The 16817-nt window shown below is 37.8% G+C and overlaps 1 protein-coding gene across 10 annotated transcripts in view; it reads right to left on the bottom strand.

Moving 5' to 3' along the window:
* The window catches only part of LOC26514303 (vesicular glutamate transporter 1), a 70256-nt gene that overhangs the window by 7626 nt on the left and 45813 nt on the right, over positions 1-16817 (bottom strand). For all 10 annotated transcript variants that reach the window (XM_032455578.2, XM_032455581.2, XM_044715381.1 and 7 more), the window contains 2 exons: positions 6672-6829; positions 5550-6620 (listed from right to left, as the gene is read on the bottom strand). In XM_032455578.2, the coding sequence (XP_032311469.1) occupies positions 5550-6620; positions 6672-6829 (1229 nt within the window). The remainder of the gene's footprint in view (positions 1-5549; positions 6621-6671; positions 6830-16817) is intronic.

Below are 16817 nucleotides of genomic sequence, written 5' to 3' on the forward strand. Positions count from 1 at the left end.
AAAATACCGCGCTGGGATGGATAGGCCATTGTGACTGGAATCAGGTCCGGAGTCCAAGGCAGAAAAAACCTTCTTAGTCACGCGGTTAGGGCACCGGAAACTATCGAGCCATTAAAAGGAATCGATGAATTCAAAGCATTGGTGCGAAGTTCTAGTACATTCACCGCCAAGGATCTACTGGAAAAACCTGATAGATTAAAGAATTCCCAGCCGATGGCGCATTAACAAGACGAGCATTAGAAGGACATTAAACCACAAGCCCAAGTTTGTCTACGAGTCGAGCCTCAGAAAGACATTAAACCCCAAGCCCAAGTTTGTCAATTCATGACTAAAGAGCAGACAGTGCTAGTGCCAGTAAACAAGGGAATTCAAGGAGTTGAATTCTAAAGTGTGCAAGGGGGAGACACATCACCCGGCATGGGGAATTGGTATCTCCAAAAGGGACCAAGAAGCATTGAACCGAGAGTCCTGTATGCGCACTGACCAACCAGAAAAAACGCTTATTACTACAAGGGATGCCCAAGGAGAATGGTTACGAGGGCGCGCAACAAGACAAAGGAGACAACAGTCCGAATAGACATATCGTTGGTATCTTACCAATGTTGGAGATGTCCCCTACATGATTCAAATTTTTTTTTTTTTGGTTTTAACATTTTTAGAACAGATTTTTAGTTATTAGTTTTAAGATTGACAATATTTTCTAGTGCAAGGGTACACAACGGTTCACCAAGTCAGTCCAACAACAACGAACACTCGCATTGGATTGTGTACTTTAATAGAGGGGAGAATGTTGGCACATAGTGTCAAGACCAATAACTCAGCTCTCAGCAATATCAGCGGTAAGACTGACCGACTGGCCAAAGCAAGCAAAACCCGTTCAGCAAGCAAAAAACGAGTTCAGCAGAATTGACCAAGCGATTTGAGTCAGCAGACCCAGAACTAGTACCTAGTACGTACTCCCATTAACATTGACGAGCTAACTATAGTTAAGCCACAAAATATGTAATTATCTGATCTTATAAAAGATCACCTGGTCCATAGTAAAGATAAATGGTGCATAATAAAGATCTACTTAGAGTGATGCTCCCGTGAAACGGCCCGCCAGTAGGACCTATCTACACGAAATCTCTCGTAATCCCAGTATCATCCCATGGTACTTATACCTAACCTACGTAGTGTGTTGCTTCTGGGAAACGGACCGCCAGTAAGACCTACCTATACGAAATTTCTCGTAATCTCAGGTTGTCCCCTGAGGTCCTATTCCTGACCACAGCAAGCGACTGTTCAACCCGAGCAGGCCCATCAAGAAACCAGGTAAATTTAATCCGACTTTTTATACGCTCCACGAGTTCAAGTTCGACGTAGTGGCCGCTTAACGCTCTACAGACGAACTAACAGACTACTAACCTGTGATTCAAACGCACTACCATCCTTTACGCACAGAGAATCAGCAGTGGTCGGTAGGCTCGGATGATGAAATCGTCTTATTACAATACTTCAGTAATTATATATTTATTATTATTATTATTTTAAATATATTAGGTTGTCAAAAAAGTCTTGCGGTATTTCCGCTAGTTAGCGCTGAAAGCGCGTAGTTCTTGTTTTATTCGTCGCATCAGGTCATACTATACCTTTTTGGAAAGCTCATTTCACGCGCTAACACGTCGTGATTGTCTTTTCTTTTAAGTCGTTCGAGAATTATAGCGTCGCAATCATGGAGCAAAATAAAGTACTATTTTACTACTACTAGTACAATAGTACTATAGTTACTACAGTACTACTACGATAAAGGCAAAAATGCATCTCAAGCCGCCAATAATATTTGTGCAGTTTATGGACCCGATACAGTTTCCATTTCCACGAATTGACGCAAAAAAACATCTTTGACCGTATCGACGCATGCGAATCGCTTCTAAATCGCAACAAAATCGACCCGTTTTTGAAGAGTACGGTGACTGGCGTTGAATAGAGGGTCACTTACGATAACGTAAGGCGCAAACGGTCGTGGTCGAAAAGCGGTGAAGCGGCCCAGACGGTGGCCAAGCCTGGATTGACGGCCAGGAAGGTTCTTCTGTGTGTTTGGTGGGATTGGCAGGGAATAATCCACTATGAGCTGCTCTCCTATGGCCAAACGCTCAATTGGGACCCGTACTGCCAACAACTGAACCGCTTGAAGACAGCACTCATGCAGAAGAGGCCATCTTTGATCACAGAGGGCGAATTGTTTTCCACCAGGACAACGCCAGGCCACACACATCTTTAGTGACGCGCCAGAAGCTCGAATGGGAGGTTGTTTTGCATCCACCGTAGAGTCCGGATCTCGCACCAAGTGATTACCACCTGTTTCTGTCCATGGCGAACGCGCTTGGTAGTCTGAAGTTGGCCACAAGAGAGTCCTGTGACAATTGGCTCTCCGAGTTTTTTGCCAATAGGGAAGCGAGCTTCTATGAGAGGAGCATTCTGAAGTTGGCATCTTGTTGGGAACGCGCCATCGAACAAAACGGCGCATATTTGACTTGAATCGCATTATTGTAACCAATTTTATGAAAAATTGAAAATGCAATAAAAATACCGCAAGAACCACGGTGCCAAGGAATCGAAAAAGGGATCGTTACTGAGAGCGATTAGTGAGAGTGAGTAACGAATGTAAAGAAATAGAGAACAGAAGCAACACAAGAAAAAATATGAAAAAAAAGAGCTGAGCTATGCTTGGAAAAAAATTTATTAATTTACCTCCAAATATAGCACTGCGCAGGTGGAGCCACACGGATTTTAAATAAGTTTAAATATAAATAAAAGTAAACGCAAGTTGCTTTTAATAAAAGAATAGTGAGGAATTAACTGACTAAATTGACATGAAAAAATTTGACGTCAATAAAACGCGGTCGCATTATATATTAATAAAACCAAAATGCGACTAAAAGGTTAGACATTGGTAGTTTGTTTAACCCCTCGCATGCCTAATAAGTTACAAAAATCAAAAATTTTAGCTGGCTTCAAAACGAAGTCGAACGCACACATGAAACCGTGTATGTGAATGTGAGAGCACGCATAAATATAAAGATCGCTTTAACCGCGGAAGAACCTTCTTGGTGATGCGCTTCTTTGCGTCTGAACAACCAAAATAGTTCAATGAGATTATTACCGTAAAAATGAGCGTAAGAATGAGAGTAAGATTCTCTCTGGGGCCTTCAGAGGCCTGTCGCAAGAAATAGTTGCGCCCATTTTCGTTGTATGAAATGAGAAGTCTATATGTTGTATGGTTAGTGGCGGAACGTAATAGCAGAACCCACATTTTGAACCATTGCCAGACGTTTCAACAACTAACAGAAACTGTCCGGCAGAAATAACTACTGGGGCCGAAACAAAACAACGTTGAATCCATGACATTTATCTTGTAATATTTCAGAGAAAACTTCCTATAGGCTACATCCATAAGAATATAATTAGACAGTGGTAACCAACTCATTATAGCTCGACAATCGTTCCCCAAGAACACCAAAATATAGCCCGGCAGAACCTAAAAAACTACCAGATTTAATATATCTGGTTACCGCCAAATTTCTTTCATGTCTCTTCTCTGAAGTTTACGTCAAGAATTTCCCCTTAATATAAACTTTCCAAATGTACACGAAATTTTTTTATTGTCCAGCCGCCATAGCTGGACAAATTAAATTTTTACTTTTTTAAACCCTTGCAGAGGGATTTATAATTTTGGTCAAAAGTGTGCAACGCAGTGAAGGAGACAGTGGACGATAGTCACGACACGACACGCATGCCCTGCTTGTAGCCGGCACGTGAAGACGCTATATGTATATAGCATAAGAATTTAAAATTTGTTGTGTGTGCGTACAATCTGAATGAGTGATATACCAAATAAAAGGTAGTGTTTTCATTAGCGGGATTTTATCCAAACATTACCCAAAAGTAGTTTGGTTTGGGAGAAATTTGCGGAAATGTAAAACACTTTTGATTCACTAAATTGGGGATAGTGGGGACATTGGTGTTACCAGACCAGCAAATATTTTTATATACAATCCGTCGATCTGTACCTTAACCATCCCGATCCGACATTTCTTTCAAAAGTTATTCAGTAAAATTTTTAAAGAATTTCCCAAATAAAGATGTTTGAAAAATTTTTCTCCGAATAAAAGTACCGTTCGCGTTTGTCTTATTTTATTTTTTAAAATTTAGAAAAAATGTGAGTATGTTCCTGATTAAAATTGAAACAACGTTTATTCTACGATTTTTTTAAATTACTTAAGGTTACCTTAGAAAATTTAAAATACTTTATATTTAGAAAAACGCATAACTTTAAAACAAATATCTTATTCACTTTCTTTAAGATCCAATTTCTAAATCAAAAGAAAAATAACAGAAAAAAAATGTAAAAATGTTTTTTTTGGTTGTGCCATTTCCGATCGTTCAGTTATATGGCGGCTATTGGATATAGTTGGCCGATCCCTATGAAATTTGGCAAATCAGATTATTTTGCCCAAAATGGAATCTGTACCAAGTCCCATTTTTCTTACTTAAAAAACTCCAAAGTTATGCCAATTCCGATCGTGTTATGACAGCTATAGGATATAGTTGGCCGATCCTTATGAAATTTTGTACAATACGATATTTTGGCTCGATAGCTCTAAAACTGAGAGACTAGTTTGCGTAGAAACCGAAAGACAGACGGACATGCTTATATCGACTCAGGCGGTGATCCTGATCAAGAATATATATACTTTATAGGGTCGGAGATGTCTCCTTCACTGCGTTGCACACTTTTGACCAAAATTATAATACCCTCTGCAAGCAAACGCAATACGAACAAGAAAGGAAAGCTAACTTCGGGCGGAGCCGAAGTTTTTATACCCTTGCAGTTGAGTCGCAGTGGAGTTGAGTGGCGACACGCATCTTATATTATTAGATATATAGGGGATCGTATTAAGTTGGCCGATCCTTATGAAATTTGGCACATTATTTTTTGCTGTTTCGAAAAAGCTGCTGAAGTTGATAAAAAAAAAATATTCGAAGTACAACATTTGAAGTGAATTAAATTTATGAACTATTGCATGTGGCTTTACTTGGACTAAAAAGAAGTAAAATACGCACAACTAACGAATAATTTTACTTTTACGGGAACGACCCGGATCAATTGACTATATCCCATAGCTGCCATATAACTGATTGCTCGGAAATGTCATAACTTTGGTGTTCTTTAAGTTAGAGGGTTGGGATATAGGGCTGTCATATAACTGAACGATCGGAATTTTTGGTTTTTTTTAAAACTAGAGTTATGGGACTTTTTACGAAGTCCATTTTGGGCAATAAAACCGATTTTTTAAATTTCATAAGGATCGATCGGTTAACTGCAAGGGTATATCAACTTCGGCTCCGCCAAAAGTTACCTTTTCTTTTTTTTTCATTTTTGAGTTTAAGTTTTTAAAAAATATTGAATATTTAAATAATATTTACAGTTATTACATAAATAATATGAATTAAAAGAATAAAAATATTTGAAAATGAAAAATAAAAATCCAAAAAATATACATTACCTCACGAGTAACTATAAATCCAGCGGTCAATGGAGAAATAAAAGATGCTGACATATGTATTGTTTGACAAAAAGCAAGAACAGCAGCTGAATGTCCGTAATTGGGCGCTATATCAATTATGTTAGCCATTGCCCCTGCATAAGATGCAGTAATAAATATTACTGCTATAAACCACACGGTCAGCAAAACACGTATATTATCTATATAACCAATACAATAAATTAATATGCCAGGAATAATTTGGGAAAGAGCTGTGAATAACTTTCTTACATTAGTAAGACTTACAACTTTGTAAAATATAAATTTATCAGCTAAATAACAGAAAAAAACTGATGAAATATATGAGCAAATAAAAGGCATTCCCGATAGAAATCCATTTGTTTCAAAATTGAACTTTAACACATTACCCATGAATGTAGGCCCATTTACAATAAAAATATAGTGAATAAATATACGTCCAAATGTAGTTACAGCAATTGCCCAAGCTGGTATGGATCCAAATATTTTTAACCAAGGAATTTTTAATTTGACCGATTTGTTGATTTCTTTACTAACATTTTGTTCAATATAATTAAGTTCATCGTTAGTGATACGCGGGTGTTCTCGAGGTGTATTATAAGCTAAAAAGTACCACAATATACACCACCCAAGACCTAAAGATCCAGTAGTATAAAAAATATAGGGCCATCCAAATTCTGACAAAATAAACCCACATAATGGATATGTTAATCCAATACCAATACTAAAACCTTGAAAACTAGACATAAATCGCGATCGCTCATTAAGTGGAATCCAATATCCAACTATTGCATACATTGCAGGCCATGTAAGCCCTGAGGCAAAACCTTGAATGGATCGTAAAAAAATAACCGCTATATAATGTATTTCTGCTGCTAGCGGCATCATTATGCTACAAATAGCTGTAACAAGCTGTGACCATCCAAATACACACTTAGTTCCACATAGTTCAGTGGCAACTCCTCCAACTACTTGGGAAAGTACGTAACACCAATAAAATGAACTTATAATAATTGATTTTACTAAAGATGTTTGCTCATCAGTATCACCGGTCTGAAATCAAAATGATAACATGTTTGAATGTTATTTTTTCTAATATATTACCAAAGTGTTTAGCGATCCGTAACTCGTTTGATTCTGGGTGTTATTGTTTTTGGGTATCATTGCTACTAATGCAAAATTCATGTCGTTTCGCATCATAAATGAAACCAAAAAGCCAGACCACGAAAGGAAATAAAGCACTAAACGGGCAGGAATTTTATCTGAAAATATACAAGAACATATATGTATGTTAAAAGTTCATAATTGAAAACAAATTTTTTTTCAAAAGAATATCCTACGTAATTAGGATTTTTTTAAGCATTTCGTAACTGGTGAATATAAATTTTTTGTTGACAAGCGATTAGAATCAAAAACGTTTTGACCAACTTGGCCAGACTGGGTCGTACAGACTGCGGGGCCGGTTTCGGCTCATAGAAAAGATCCCAAGGCAGTCCTAGATCTTTCGTTGAGTTGCTGATATCACAAAGAAAGACTCCTTATCATAGATATGGGAGCACCAGTTCCGCAGCTCAACTTTACATCTTGACAGGAGGCTCAAATTTGCTCCTAAAAGATGACATACTTCTTGGAATTTCTGCCAGAAATGATGCATTGCTCACCATGATGATTAGAAAACCATGATAATTAGAAAACCATGATGATTAGAAAACCATGATGATTAGGGACTTCGTCCCGTATATAGCCACGTCCAATTTAAAGTTATGCAGCAGCGGTGCCCGAGGGGAAAGGTAATACAGGATAGTGGAGCTTTGCACCCATGAACGCCCGGCCACACGTGAGCTTTGGTGACATAGTTTGGTGACATAAAATTTCTTTTCATTAAAATCATCTTTAACATAAACCACCTTCGTCCGAACCGCCCACATACTATCACTTGTCCGCTATTGAATCCGTTTCTAATATTATGTCCGATTTTGACCAGATGGTAGCTTTGCGTGACTTAAATATCCCAGAAATAATGTGGTTTAATGGTGATAGTTCATCGTCTTTATAATTTACCACGATCCATAACATTACCGCAGGTATGTTTGCCATGACCATTTTCCATGTTAAATTAACCACGTTGGAAAATGTTTCCACAGATCTAACCCTGAAAACTCATATCATCCCACTCTTAAGGTTTTAATTCACATCGTTCATTTCATTTTTACACAAGGCCTGGTCTTATGTCTTCACTTCGTCATCACTTCGTTTTTACATAGGGCCTAGCTTGATGAAACTAAACTAGTTATATTTAAAATTTTAACTGATCCGATTTTCCGGGAAATGTGACCTCTTTCGTTACAGGGCTGGTAAGTTATTTATTCTTAAACGGGTGTGGTTTCTAGATTGGCAGAGAACGCGTGCTAGATGGTTGATTAAATGGACAATTTGATTTATATTTGGCTTTTAGTTGAGTAATTTTTTCTTTAACTAACGAAATGTTAAAATCTCTGTGACTATCAGTTTTGCATATGAACCAGGGCATTGAGATTATAATCTTTTGATTTTTTGATTGTGCTCTTTAAATCGCCTCTTTATTGTTATTGCTCAAAGCACATACCCTCCCAAACCAGATTATAACCCTATAATCTAGACATAGAGGTGTGGGATTTTATTAACCAAAAAAGTTATGGGAAAGTGTTTTCATATGTGCTGGTTCATTCTTATGCGCCAGTCAGATAACCATTTTAGGTGGGACGCTAGAAATGATGATTCCTTAATGGGAGCGAATTAAGATACTTGTTTCATCGGCAAACATAGATGTCATTAGTCCATATCTTCCATAATTCCGAAAAAATATTTCGGCTATAAGTCCTGGGACTTAGAAACTTGGTAAGAAAAACACATTTTTTTGGATTATAATTATATTTTATAATTTGACGTATGTGCCTTCGATACACCGACTATAACGGTTTCCCAAATCTTCGATCCAATTTTTTTAAATATGCTTTGTTTTTGTCCTTAAAATATGCCTTTTTCGGCAATAAATGCTTCAGCAATAAGTCCTGCCGTATATAAGGGGTAAACACTGGGTCTAAGGACGCCTGTCCCGATGTGGATCTCTTTAATGAGGCAACTAGTGTGTCTCACCATATACGTTCGGCTTAGAAAGTCCCTTCGAGTACCTTGTGAAGATGGGACCATGCAGCCACACTCTGTCAAATATCTGGGAAACGTATAGAAAGGTAACAGGGCAGTGTTCTGGTGAATGCCGTACGGATTTCGCAGGGTATTCGATTAACTTGGTCAAGGCTTTTCTCTAAAACCAAATTGATGAACCTGAATGATTTACCTCATGTTAAATGAGGAAAAATTCTTTGAAGAATAAGTTAAGGGCTTCGATAAGCAGGAGAGGAGACTAAAATGTCGGTAATGTGAAGAAACTTTTTAGTCTTTTTCTGGTTATGGAATCACATGATTATGATTTACTTTTTGCATTCTATTGGAAAAGTAACCCAATTTTATAATGACTTTAAAAATTTTTCTGTTGTAACTTATGGCACATTTTTCTGTGATTTGGTCTTACCCAGGAAACTTCTTTGGCTCCAGACGTTCCTTGACGACCTTTGAAATTTCAGGGTTCTGGAATGAAATTCCAGCACATGATGTTGATTGGTTTAGGGTAGGTATTTTGAACATGCTGGCAGCTGCATTTTGCTTAAAGCCGTTGTGTAGGTGTAGGAGTGGCTTCTACTAGTTTTTTGTCTGAATATGGGAGCCTGCTGGTTTGCGAGTGTCGTCGAAAACGGCGATTCAATAAAAGTGTTGATTTATTTTCTGGGAGCTAATATTGTTATTTGCGTTGGTGTAGCGTTACTTGTCACAAATACAGTTAGTGCCTCGAGGTTTTGGGCTGTGTCATCTATTTCCTTGGGCCTGGTGATGATTGTGTGTGTTGAGCCAAACAGCCAAAGGCTAAGCTATTTGGAATGATTTATAAATTCTAAAACGGAGGAACAGCGGCGTTTTGTAAAGCTGCTCATCTTGCATTTGTGTGCGTTCCCCGCCTCACCTCTTACCAACGAAATAATAAACAAATGCATTGTTCTAAGTTTCTATTGCTAAGCTTTCTTTTACTTGTATTTTTGGCACTGATTTGATCGGCTGCGATTTTGGTTAGATAGAACCCTTAAATAAAAACATTAAAAATTGATTGAAATTGTGAAATCGTCTATTAATAGCTTAACAGTGTGAGATAATGTACTTTTTACATTTCAACAAGTTCGTTCTATTCGTTGATAAGAGATGTGAATATGTTCAGGCAAAAGGTCAGATAATTAATTAATTCTACTTTCTGCATCTATGAGATTTTCATGAATTCTTTTCGTAATAGCGAAGTCAATGAAATTTGTTTGTTTATTCGGGTCAGTTCGCACTTACATACATAGGTGGGCCTTCCTGGTAAGTTGTAGTTCAGCTTATTGCTAGGTTGGTTAATCGCAATGTATAATTGTCATACATTCTTGTGATGTTCTTGTGAGGTCCCAACGCAGCTTGTGTTTATGCCTAAGTAAAATCTGCCCGGCAATAATTTATTGAAAGAAATACCCGTGACGTCACTCTCCGTTCACTCACGCATTAAGTTCTCCGGTGTCTTTATCCGGAATAGGTGACGCAGGGTTCTCTAGATAGTTTTTCTGTACAAGTCTGCATGAAATCCCAATGCTCGGACTACTCGGCGCAAAAAACTGCCTCCAATAGCCCTGACCTTCAGGCCAATTTTGCGTTGGATGTCAGCTTTTGTAAAATTTCCGCCAATGTCAAGCTAGCGGATCCTCATTTTCACCAGACTCAGCGAGTTGATTTTCTAATGTCGGGTCCGAAGCAGTTTTAAAACTAGTTTAACACTGAGCGTAAACATGTATCTTTTTCTCCTCTGATTTCTTTTTTAAATTCATATTCAAACACTGATCAGGCCATTGCCGATCTTTCAGCATAACTTTTTTCAAACATCGTATTCGCCTACCACCATACCACCTTCTTTTTATACCCTTGCAGAGGGTATTATAATTTTGGTCAAAAGTGTGCAACGCAGTGAAGGAGACATCTCCGACCCTATAAAGTATATATATTCTTGATCAGGATCACCTCCTGAGTCGATATGAGCATGTCCGTCTGTCCGTCTGTCCGTTTCTACGCAAACTAGTCTCTCAGTTTTAAAGCTATCGAGTTGAAACTTTGCACACACCCTTCTTTCCTTTGCAGGCAGTATATAAGTCGGAACGGCCGGGATCGGTCAACTATATCCTATAGCTGCCATATAACTGATTGATCGGAATTTCATAAGGATCGGCCGACTATATCCTATAGCTGTCATAGAACGATCGAAATTGGCATAACTTTGATGTTTTTTAAGTTAGAAAGATGGGATTTGGTACAGATTCTATTTTGGGAAAAATAATTCAATATGCCAAATTTCATAAGGATCGGCCGACTGTATACGATCCGCTACATATCTAATAATTTAAGATGCGTGGCGCCACCTAGCGGAATGCGACTGAACTGCAAGGGTATATAAACTTCGGCTCCGCCCGAAGTTAGCTTTCCTTTCTTGTTTCCCATATTTTCTGAGAAAATGCATCTTTCCTATTATCGCATCTTCTTAAGGTTAAACTTTCGCTTTATTCGCCAGGCCCACAGGAAAAACCAGGCTATGCTTTGAAGAAAAACCAGGCTATGCTCCGTAGTTCTATGCAAACCTCTTTTTAAACTCTTAAACGAATATCTGGAAAGTTCGATGTTTCCCCTTAAATGGAAGGAATCTTACATAATTCGGTGCATAAAAATTTCGAAACTTTCAGCAATCCCAAAGATTTTTGAAAAATGTATTTCTCCATACTGGAGCTAACATCTTATGTTATGAATGTTATTCCTAACATATATAATGAAATCTTGTTATTTTTCGGAATGGCTTACTAATAAATGTTAATTACACTGACTTTAGTGAAGCCTTTGACTTTGTTTATCATTCGCTTCTTTTAACTTAACCCTGTTTTATGGAATTCCTAAATTATTTCTTTACTTTGATATATAGCTACTGAACTGGAAGAACCCAAAGTGTCATTTTCAAAGACCCCTACTTTTTACACTGTTTATTAACGACTTGTCCCTTGCCTTAAGGGGGCATGCGCAGTTGGAGCGCCAAAAAATAGACATTTTTCCGGAATTTTTTTTTTGCGTAAACTATTGAATTTTTTTTAAATATCGCTTTATTATGTGAAAGTACATCATTTTAACTTAAATTTGAAAAAAAAGTAGAAAATATTGAGCAGTTTCAAAGTTATGCCCCGTCGAAGTAAGGTCCGTCTGAAAAACACGGGACGCGGTAACCAAGACTGTAGAAATCTTGATCGTTTGAAATCAAAAAATGAAACGGATTTACATTTATTGAAAGTTTCTCTAGTACTTAATCGATGGATATTAAAAAAAAAAAATATTCGACAAAATGGCGACCTATCAAAGTTGAACAATCGTTTTTCGTTAAAAAAAGCGGTAGTTTTTCAGCTGTAAAAAAAAAAGTTTTGCATAAAAAAATCAATCCTTCGATTAAGTACTAGATTATTATGTATTAAAAAAGCATGCTAAATTTCAAGACAATCGGGTCACGTTTTCGAGTAATAGGGTCACCGATAAGAGTCACCGACTTCAATAACATAGTTTTGGGAAAACGTGTTTAATGTTTCAACTCACTATTACATAAACCGGACGCCCCTACCTTTAAACATGTGTATCTCAATGAATTTTCACAGTATCATTTCAAAGTGCGGTAAGTGTCCGAATATGAATATATTTAATGTGTAATTTTTTATGCATAAATTGCATTTTTTCCTCATCAAAATGTAAATTAGCCACCGCCACCGTTATTTTACCTCGTCAGGTGGTGGACTATACTCTGCATTCTATCGACTTCGCCCGACACGAGGGGTTTGATCTGATGGTCTCTTGTAACCACTTATAGGCTGCTGAACCATTTTGCTCTGCTGCATCACTCATTTTAAGGAAAAAGCCAGTTTTTCTTGACTTGATTGGCTTTTTTTTATTCCTCGACATACTCCAGCAATCTGAGGGGGAAATCGGGCCTGGCTTAAGCGCACTTGTGAAGTCTTCTCGCTTTGCAGCACCCTTCGCTTCTTTGCTAATTAGTTCATAAATAGATTGGCTCAAAATGCCTTATATGACTGCGAGTATTCGCATGCAACAAATTTTCTAAAGTTAAGTTCTATCTCCGTGCTGCTTTGCAAATCTTTTTTTAGCTGCTTCATATTTTACCCTTTTACTTCGGGCGGAGTCGAAGTTTATATACCCTTACAGTCAGGTAGCAGCTTACATTATTATATTTATATCGAATCGTATATACTTGGCCCATACTTATGAGAATTTCACCATCAAATCAATTTTTTAATAAAAATGTTGGAAACAGCCCCAAGAATCTTTAAAAATAGCAAGGTTTTGCCATTTCCGATCATTCAGATATATGGCAAGTATAAGATATAGTCGGCCGATCCTTAAAAAAAAATTACCAAATCGGAAATATGTTAATGAAAATTTCTTCAAATATTCTTCAAATAATTGCAAATAATTTCTTTTTAAGCCCAATTATGCTTGTTAAGCGCTATGTTCATCAAAGCCTATGTGTTAGGTGATAACAAATGATATTTTTTTTTTGATTTTTTTCGTTTTTGCGCATTTCCCACTGCATACGTATAGCCCACCTCCCGTCCAACCGACCGAGGGATGCTGCCACGTAACTCGAATCGCGGGAATAGATCCGTGATCGTTTAAGCGAAGAGTAGGAGAAAGATATCACAAGGAAGAGTGTTGCACAGATAAGGCGGTTAATAAAAGCGATTTAAGATTGTTAGTGGAGAAAAGTGACAAGATGGGGTAGAGACCGAACGGATCGTGTTGGGCATATGTCGAACTACAATGGCTGAGGAGTAGAGGACGAAAGTTTCTGGTCCTTCTACTAGGAACGTTAAAATTTACGCGTGTTAGTAAATGCTGGCTGTCTACATTCCCATAAACAAATACAATGAGTTTCAATGGATTCCTCTTTGGGCAAAATAATTCGATATGCCAAATTTCATAAGGATTGGCAAACTATACACGATCCGCTACATATCGAATAATATAAGATGCGTGGCGCCAGCTAGCGGACTGCGACTCAACTGTAAGGGTATATAAACATCGGCTCCGCCCGAAGTTAGCTTTCCTTTCTTATTTATTTTCATAAAGTCAGTCATACGGAAGAAACGAACTTTATGAGATTTAAGTGTAGACTTAAGGTCAATTAAGCAATTGATTTCGATTGAAACCTCAAGAATGGGATGATACGAATCCTCAGGGTTAGAAAGAACAAAGTTCTGGAAAGAGTAATTTTATCAGGATCAGAAACGAAACATAAGTCCAACAGCCAACCTAAAGAATTTCTAACGTGGTTAATTTGCCCGAGCGACATATCGAACATGCCCACAGGGAAGTCGTGGTAAATTTTTCAACATTTGACCCAGTTCTGGGATATTAAAGTCACCTAGAGCTATCAGCTGGTCACCATCAGACAGACGATCGAAAACCAAACGAATAGCGGACAAATGTTGCCAGTATGTTAGCAGTTCGGACGAAGGTGGTATGTAAGAACAGGTAACATACAAAGATTGATCGGACAAAGTGATTTTGATGCAAAGAAATTCAATGTCACAAAACTCTTGTGATTTTACCTCTTCAGAAGCAAGTAGAATATAAGCAACACCGTAAGAGGAAAATTAATCAAAATTTTATTTTACCCCAAATATGTATATCACTGCACCCGCGAAGCGATACGGATCTAAAAATTGCAATTTGTTTATTTTTTTTATATGTATAGGAATAAACACCGATTGTTTATGGTGAGCTTATTACAAATTTTATAAAAACGCAGTGCGCACAAAAAAAAAACACGTCCGTCCGCTTTAAGATAAAGAGAGGAAGTTTTGTGTGTCATTAATTTTTTTATACTTATTAGCGAGGTTATTATAATTCTGGTCAAAAGTGCTCAACGCAGTGAAGGAGACATCTAAGACCCTATTAAGTATATATAAAGTATATTCTTGATCAGGATCACCTTCTAAGTTCACATTTCCGCCCGTCTGTCTGTCTGTTTCTACGCAAACTAGTCTCTCAGTTATCGGGCTCTCGACTTAAAACTTTGCACACATTCTTTTGTTTGCAGGCAGTATATAAGTCGGAACGGCCTGGATCGGTCGACTATATCCTATAGCTGTCATTAACTGAACGATAGGAATTTTGGGCAATTTAATCCGATCTGCCAAATTTCATAAGGATCGGCTGACTATATCCTATAGCTTCCATGGAACTGAACGATTGGAAATGGCACAACCTTGCTATTTTTAAAGATGCTTGGGGCTTTTTTCAACATTTGTATTAGAAAAATGATTTTACTCTAAAACTGAGAGACTAGCTTGCGTAGAAACAGACCAAGGTCTGGCACAAGGCCCTGAAAGACATGAAATGAATTTTTGTTTTCCAGTTTTCTCGATGTCCGCCAATGCACGTCTATTTGATCCGTTAGATCCACTCGCACCTGTCATCATTATTGGAAAGAAGATTCTAAAGAAGCTGATCACGGCCAAGGTGACGAACAAGGACGGAGCGCAGGTGTCCTGAAATTGTGACTAGTGACGAACGCATCCGTGTGTCCTGAAAGTTAAGAAGGCACTTCGTGCCTTGTAACAGATACCTAACAGACACCAGGTAAGACCGCATATGCTGCTAGGCGTTAGCCTGAGCGCGCTAGTCAAAACGAAGGGAACCAGTAGTTGAACCGACTTCTAGGCACCAGGCTAACCCATTCTTATTAGCTTAGGCGCATTCTTCTTAACGTAGTGGAGATATTGGTGACCAAACCAGAACTGCGACTGGTGAGCGACGGGAAGACGAGCGCCGACGGCGGAGCCGAGCATAAGAAGCCGGAGGAGCAGTAAGGATCCAGCGGTGGAGCAGAGTACGGGAGAATTGATAAACAGTAATTGAAGTCATTATATTGTAAATAGTCGAGGCCTTTGAACAAAGGAGGCATTAGCCAACAAAAAGCTATCGGCATTTATTTCTGGGCTCCGACAATCACGTCGAATTAAACATGAAAGGAAAGATAACTTTGGGCGGAGCCGAAGTTAATATACCCTTGCAGTTAAGGTTGTGCCATTTTCGACCGTTCAGTTATATGACAGCTACGGGATAAAGTCCAAGTCCAAAGTCCAGTATCGGATTACTTTACCCAAAATGGAATCTGTACCAAGTCCCATCTTTCTAACTTAAAAAACACCAAAGTTATGCCAATACCAATCGTACTATGAAAGATATAGGGTATAGTCGGCCGATCCTTATGAAATTTTGTATATAAGATATTTGACCAAGTATAACATGTGTCTTAACTTAAAAAACACCAAATTTATCGCATTTCCGATCAATCAGTTATATAGCAGCAATAGAATATAGTCGACCAATCCGGGACGTTCCGTTTTTTGGTTTTTTGTCAGACCTTGCGTGATTTCATTTAATTATTTCGGTCTTGGTCTCAATAAAAAAAATTCGATTGACCGTTTTTTACGAGCTCTGCAACTTTGCGTTTTTGCTGACGCATTTTATGGAAAGTAGGGGTACTCAATAAATTGACCATTTCCACTTTTTTGTTACAGATTTGATAGCTTGATGATTTAAGCAAAGGGTTACGTGGGTCAATGTTTCAAAAACTCTAATATTTTTATTATCATTTCTAGAATGTTTTTTAACAGTTTTAAATCGATCCAAGCAATACTTTCCGAGATAAAGTCAAAAGAAACAATCCTCTTCAGTCAAACTTCAGTAGTAGGGGACCACTGCCAAGGGACGCATATTCCGAAACCACACAACTACCGGAACCTTAAGGAATCTCAGACGATGACGCTTTCTCCTGAGCCTGAGTGAGAGAGTTCAGCTTCTGCACAGTTGTGCTTCAGTTTTTAATCATGCATGAAAATGCGAGAAAATTTTTCACAATATCATTAGCCAATTATTTGCTCACTTCCTCTCTTTTTCTTAAAGCAATGGGAGTTTTTTTTTTGTGCGCACTGAGTTTTTATTAAATCTCTTGGTGGATAACTTCAAACAATCTGGTGCTTTTTTATATTTATTTATATTTATTTACAAATTTTCATATAATTCAAATAT

Source organism: Drosophila ananassae, chromosome 3L (genome assembly GCF_017639315.1).
Source record: "Drosophila ananassae strain 14024-0371.13 chromosome 3L, ASM1763931v2, whole genome shotgun sequence".
In the NCBI taxonomy this organism is placed as follows: domain Eukaryota; kingdom Metazoa; phylum Arthropoda; class Insecta; order Diptera; family Drosophilidae; genus Drosophila; species Drosophila ananassae.